The sequence below is a fragment of the Hippocampus comes genome, unplaced genomic scaffold (genome assembly GCF_001891065.2).
Source record: "Hippocampus comes isolate QL1 unplaced genomic scaffold, H_comes_QL1_v1.1 scaffold29, whole genome shotgun sequence".
NCBI classification, from domain to species: Eukaryota; Metazoa; Chordata; class Actinopteri; order Syngnathiformes; family Syngnathidae; genus Hippocampus; species Hippocampus comes.
Genome location: NW_017805820.1, coordinates 729,448 through 736,347, shown reverse-complemented (window position 1 = coordinate 736,347; position 6,900 = coordinate 729,448). Strand labels below are relative to the sequence as shown.

General features: G+C 42.1%; 1 protein-coding gene across 1 annotated transcript in view; it reads right to left on the bottom strand.

Annotated features, from left to right (window-relative positions):
• Positions 1 to 17: 17 nt before the first annotated feature.
• The window catches only part of gosr1 (golgi SNAP receptor complex member 1), an 8,714-nt gene continuing 1,831 nt past the window's right edge, over positions 18 to 6,900 (bottom strand). Inside the window, exons 3-9 of the mRNA XM_019886001.1 lie at positions 6,593 to 6,680; positions 5,995 to 6,102; positions 5,800 to 5,891; positions 3,416 to 3,490; positions 1,367 to 1,396; positions 630 to 712; positions 18 to 544 (exon numbers count right to left, since the gene is read on the bottom strand). Coding sequence (XP_019741560.1) covers positions 420 to 544; positions 630 to 712; positions 1,367 to 1,396; positions 3,416 to 3,490; positions 5,800 to 5,891; positions 5,995 to 6,102; positions 6,593 to 6,680 — 601 coding nt within the window. The 3' untranslated portion in view covers positions 18 to 419. The remainder of the gene's footprint in view (positions 545 to 629; positions 713 to 1,366; positions 1,397 to 3,415; positions 3,491 to 5,799; positions 5,892 to 5,994; positions 6,103 to 6,592; positions 6,681 to 6,900) is intronic.

The window sequence follows — 6,900 nt, the reverse complement described above, 5'->3', positions numbered from 1 at the left end:
ACTTAATTTTTACAACAAATGTATATGAATAATTTATTAACTTGTATTAACACCCATTTCAAACTGGCACATCAATTAAAAAGAATCATTCCAATAAAAATCTTTGCAATGTGGAGAAAAAAAAAACATGGTCACATATTCCAACAGTTCATCAACAGAACAGTGTCTCTTCCGGGGCATTATGATACAAGTTTCTAGTTATTAGTACTTTTGTTTCCTGTATCCTGGAGCTGGCAAAGTATCCACCCACCAGTAATGTTGTCCATCTGTCCTACAGCTAGATATAAGTTCAGAAGATCTTGTTGTTGGACAGACGTTACATCCGTGTGCTAAGGAGTCTCCCGGGGTCCTCAATCACGAACCGTTTTCCCGACGGTCTTACACATCAAATAGCCGACCGACTCGCCGCTTTTTGAAACTCAGTGAAAAGCGTAGAGCATGAGAAGAATGGTGCAGACGCCAATCACGGCACCAAGGATGAGGGAGTCTCGTCGCTTCCGAAGATTGATTCGTTGGATGAGACTGTTGATGGCTGGGAAACGGTCTTGGAGAGCGAAGCATTAAGGACAATACCAAATGATCCGATTGAAAACAAAGCAAGGAAAGCGGTTCAACGGCAAAAAGGATACTGGCCAGCGTGTTGACTCGACTCTGGATGGATTTCAGCATGCCCCTTTGGGACGTCATATTCTCCTTGGTTGCCATGGCAATGCTACAAAGACAAGGGCAAATGATATGGATAGGTGGAAAATGAATCAACACAAAACTACGGAGCATCCTGCCAACATTTTCTCAAAAGGCCGCGTGTTGTATTTATTGGTTTACTCTTCCCTACAAGGCAACCCAAGTTGTTGTTAAGGCTTTTTTGTATGCTAGGAGGAATGAAGAGTATAAGGAGGGGCTGCGGCAGACCACCTTCCATCCCATTGAGGGAGCGGGCAACGTTCAAGAGCAGCGTTTCAAGGCCATGTCGTGCGAGGCCGTGTGCCTTCCTCGGGGCGGGCACTGCTGAGGGGACAGTCAAGTCCCCCGAGCAATACCAAGAAGGGGATCGTGTTCTCCTCAGTCAGGTACCAACAACTTGCCGACGGCAGCAACTTCCCATCCACTTCCTTTCAATATGAACGACTGCATTGAAATTAGAGCTGAAGCTTCTTTTCGCACTTTCTCTGTAATCAGTCACCATTTACAGTTTGATGCCAAAGAGTGAGGAGAAAAAAAAGTACTGTCAATTGAAGTGACCATTTTGTTTTTCTTTCTTAAACAGGACGACGAACAACCATTTCATCCATACGTGACAATTAGCCAGTGTCGATTCCTGGATGTGACAGCAGCAATTAAGTATCGCAACGGAGGAAAGTCTTACCTTATTGTGTCATCCATCAGTCGATCAGAACTACACATGGAATGAAAGAAATGGATAAATTGGTCATCGACAGTATTTCTAGTACGGACAACCAGGAGTAATGAACATTTAATTGTGTTAAAATGGGAGCCAGAGAGGAAAACCCTCCACATACATGCCGAGACACAGTTAATGAGCTCTTCAAAACTTTTGCTTTCACATCTAAATTAGAAAACTGTGTGGCTACAATCCTGCTCAGAGTGCAGGCATATCTGATTTTTTGATCAAGTCGACTGTTCCCACTGTTCTTTGCTAGTGTGTCCACACATCAGCGTGCTGTGCTGACCTGTTTGCGTACATACGCTGGTGATGATAGAAACAAACATGAAAGGATACTCAGTAAAAACAAGACACATTTCCACTAGTTTTGTAAATTAGGTTTCTAAAAAAACATCCAGCTCTCTGGAATGAATGACATAATGGGAGTCAATTTGGTTGCTTTCGTAAAGCAAACAAGCCAAAACCAAAAAGACGGTACGTCGTGGTTGATGAGCCCACTTTCAAGAACGCTTCGAAGTCATCCCGCTTAATGTGTGGTTTCTGTTACCAGACTAATGTCATTTTGAGAGCAATTAAATGCTAAAGGCCTCTCCCGTTTCAATCGAACTTGAGCCACAAGAAATCGCCGAAGACATGAAACATCTTCAACTTTTACCTTCAAGAGTCTGCTGTTTGGCTAGAAATCAAGAAATAATGATACCAATCATCCTCAGCACAACGATGCATCACACAAGTCCCTGAAGAATGTTGTCTCATTTACATGTTGGGGCCACGGAGAAATTGATAGCCCGAGTGTTCAGTGGGCTTTCGGTTTGTAATTTAGCTGAAAACTAACCATCTTGTCAACTCCCTCTACCGCAGTGAAATGAAAACTTGGAAAATCATACAAAAGCCGTTGTGAGGGGAAGATGCAAGAAGGTTTCAAGTGAACAGTGCCACATTGAACACTACCTGCATTTAGATGAACCTTTAAAATTGCATCACCAGATTTACAGTGTCCACCTGAATGGGCCAAGAGCGATTGTACATTTCCTGGACAATCCGTCAAAAGCAATGTTGAAACCAAACACACAAAAGTATGGCATATTTTTGACAGCAACTCCTCGTCTGTGTGACCATGACCTTTAGCTGTTCTTGCACCTCCGCCCCTCTAGTTTATTTATCAACACCCACCTTTATGGCGAAGAGATGGAAAAACAGATACAACGAATGTGAGTCACAGATAAGAAGCACCGGTCATGGCGCAAAGATTGACAGCACTTAGAGCAAATTGAATCAGTGTGCAACGTCTCTTAAATTAGTGTGTATCTAGCTCATCTGTTGAACGCCATGCGCAACTTATGATATCACAAAAACGAGGTGAGGAGCTACAAGAACACTTCAAACAAATACTCGGTGAAGCATTCCACTTCTGATTCATCGTGCACACCGGTGCAATACAAGTGAAAGTCAGACGTTTTAAACATTTTTCTTCAGGCATTATTGCCTATGCCATGTCTCGAATATTATCAAGTGTCAATCAATGAAGTGCAACTTATTGTACAGCTGCACTGTTCTATCTCCTCTCCCTCCTATGGTCAGGGGAAAGAAACCTTGTAATATGGGCTGTGGTTAAGTGGGAAAATGTCACTTGACACAATCCTGATGGAATATGCTGGACTCGCACGCAGAGGAAGAAACGCCTCCATTGTGAGACGAATAAAGGTTTTCTTACCTTATCTCACCTTTTGTACGACCAGATGCACTAATCCACATTTACAGCCAAAATTCTAATATGTGCTCCATGAAATTATATGAAGTCTATCCTATATTTGGTAGTGTCGTTTCTCTTGACTGCGCTGCTTCCAGGGGCTTTAGAATCAGCGGCGTGGGCCGATGCAACGTAACCTCTATTAAACTATGCAACTGTTTCAGATTTCAAACTTGCCTCAGCTAGCTGGCCTACAATAAAGTCAGCTAGCTGTAGTCGAACATAAGAGAATTGACAGGCCACACGTGATGGGAACTTACTTTCTCAGGTGTTCGTGTTCCTTCAAAAACAGCTCTGTTCTTCTGTTGTTAACTCCTGATCCACTCTTATACGTTCTAAAAGAGGAAAAAAAACAAAAAACCATACCGGTTAAGATATAGGCGACAATTTATAACTGTTGGCTTAGAAGACTGGTTTTCTTGTTTTAGGTGATGACAAAATAGATGCATTGTCCTCCAAGTCAAAGGCACGGAGCAGATGTTGAAATCCCCAAACATCTCTCTGAGACTATCAAGGACATATTAGGCTGAGTGTCACACTCCGGAGAGCCATTTCCTGTTGCCACAGGGTGACGCTTTGAATAATTAAGGAAAGCGGCATGCGAATCGCTTCGGGGTCGAGTCAAGAAGCTTCTTGAAGCTCTGACTTTGTGAATATTTCAGGGTGAATCCTCAAAACATTTCCCTCATTTCCCTTGTCTTCAAAAAGTGGAATGGTGGTAAAGTGTTGCTTGGCAACATTTCGAGCACCGGATAGCCGGAACTCAATCTTGCATTATCATTGGGAGTTTTGGCCTAACTTCTGAGTCAACCGGTATCTTTGCAATAGCAGGCACCAAAACCACAGGATTTCCTTTCATAGCTGTTACATTAAAAGCTTTCCTGCGGTTCACCAGTAGAAAGGCTTTAATGTGAAGCAGTCGTGAGAGGAAACATCCACTTGCATTAGCCGTGACTTTGCATGAGTGGTTCTAAAGAGAGCAGCACTGCAAAAATTCTAAAGAGTCATAGGCATGGTAAATGGCCGCAACAGTTCACACAGTTGTTTGTGCGAGCTTTTTAAAACAAGTACGATCGAGCAGGATTGTGAGAACGGGACAGCACGGAGCTCGGACTAAATGGCGAGAACGTGCAACAAACAAAGATCACCTTGTCCAACATCCGAAGAGCAAACTTTCTTTGGATCAGGTTCCTGGTCCAAACTCTCTGCAATGTCTAACCTAGTCCCACAAACCTCCATGTCGGGGGTAAAAGTGAAACGCCCGCGCGTTCCCTCGGTTGAGGAAGGGGAACCCAGGAAAACCTGTTTAACAAATGCCCAAAAACCCTTGCCGATGGGCATCACTGGGGCAACTACCAGGTACAACAAGAAGATTCCATCAAGGGACACCACAAAACGAGGATTTTACATTTGCACGTAGCAGTTAACGGAAGACGACATTTTACAAAGTCACAAAGAAAAACGTACTTCCATGTAAATACTTAACAGCACCATCCTACAATGAGAAAGAAGGCTCCGTTTCCCCTTTCGTGAATGTGATGGATACCACACAAGTGGCAAAGTGAACATTCCACACCCATTTTTTTGATGCAGCCCATTTATCAGCATCTGGTGACTAAGCTTCTTGCTGGTTTCTGGTCATTTAATTCAGCCCCACCCTATCATGGAGAAAAGAATGAGATAAAGCGCAAAAGGCAAAGTGAGGGGGCGGGAAAAAGTATATAAAATAAATAAAATGATTAAGTGGACACTGTATAACAAATGCATCCATTTAATTCCCAGTACAGGCGTCAAATGGATCAACAATGTTATAATGCACTCACCGTGGTAGGGCCAAGCCAAGCAGCAGGGATGAGGCAAGGCTTTTTAAAAGGGCACAATGCTGTCGTCTTTTTTTTTTTTTTTTGTGGCTGACAGTAAATGCGGGAGCAGTAGTCCGCGTTCAACTCTGCTTCATGTTGCTCTTATGAAATGGAATAGCGACAACCACAGTAACATTTATGTGCTCGCATGTGCAAAAATTGCTTTTCCAATTTGAACCCACAACAGATTTTCCAAGATGGGAACACTGTGCTGTGTTTGCTAAACTGTTGCGTTGTTCACAGAAACAAGCCAGTGGCTGTTTTATAATCCAAAAGAGCACTGTTACACATAAATCTTGGGGAAACTGTATCAGAGGATCTCTCCTGCCCCCTGTCTGGCCAAATGACGGCTGCAACAAAAGCATCTACCTATTTTCTCTTCTGCTGATACTCCAAAGGGTCGGAGTGGGCTCAAGTCTATGCCATCCAAGTGTATTTTGTAGCAGACAGTCTGTAGATTTGTAATTGTCACTTTATCCATTTTGTAATGCGCATCCAGATCAGAGACATGGACGCTGGACACATGGCACATAGTTCCCGTTCTTCGACTCTATCATCACACAATTCCCCTTTTCTATCACTGGTCAACTTCTGTGGTCGCATTGCAAAATACACGAACACACACACTTATGGAGTTAACTCATTCGATGGCAGCCATTTTCACTGGAGCACACCCCTCAATCCCAGTTTAACCAACTGTATTGGAATTGAGTTTGTACATTATATGTCTCCACAATGGTAGCCCATGACCAACATATTCTGAATTACGGTAGTTTACTTACTCAATGTCCTTTCTGACAGATCCTAATAGGTCTTCCCGTTCCCGAATGGCTAAGAAGTTTCCTTTAGTTTTGTGGAATTCGTGTGTGTAATCCTGGAATGGAAAAATTAAGAGACAGGATAAGAAACAATGCCATTAAAATGTGTTTGCATGTTTGTGTGTACAAGTATGGAAGATGATGAATGAGTGGGTAAACCTGTAGGATGTCTCTGTGCCTCTGGAGGGTGTGCATTAGTGCAGCATTCAATGAAGCTGTGCCCGGACCATTGGTGTACTCTGCCATCTTGTCATTTACCGCCGTCAACTGACAAGAGTGTGATCAAAAATATATGCATTTGTAAAAACAAAGGCTGAGGATGAGGAAAAGAACCTTCCAGAAAATCAAAAGGCGTGTGGCAGTAGATGTGCAGTTGCTTACGATATATAGTAAAAGCTACGCACTTAACGGCTGGGATACAGTAGAAGTATATTCACAATGACGATGATGAACATTTGATTTGTCACAGGGAGACATGCGTATAGAATAATTTAAAATGTTTAATTTGAAGTTTCTTTTTATCAAAAAATAAATAAAAATGCTGCTAAGTTTCAAACTAAATACAGTTGAATACCTTTAACTCAAAAAATATGAACTACAAAATAAGTAAAAAGGGTGAAAATTATAATAATTCTGGAATGTAGTAATTAGTACACAATGGTTCTGCTGCAAAATGTTTTTTTCCCCCCCAACTGCATTGCACACTTTCATTTTCTCATCACACTATAATTTTGAAGGACACTGGTAATGCACTTACTTTGGCCAGCAGCTGTTCAATCTCCACCGACATGGTGTCAAACATCCTGTCCTGCGTGGAGTTATTTAGCAATGGTGTGGTGTCTGACCTGCAGAATGAATGCACATGTACACAAAAAAATAAAATTAATAAATACAATTTGAATAGCTGATATTATTTGGTACTGCAGCCTATAATGGCGCCAGAAATTGTTCTGGAATGGACTTTTATAAAGTCAGAGATGAAAGTGGACTTTTCTGAAAATTCCGGGGAAAAAAATAAATAAATAAATGTGTGTGTGTGTGTGTGTGTGTGTGTGTGTGTGTGTG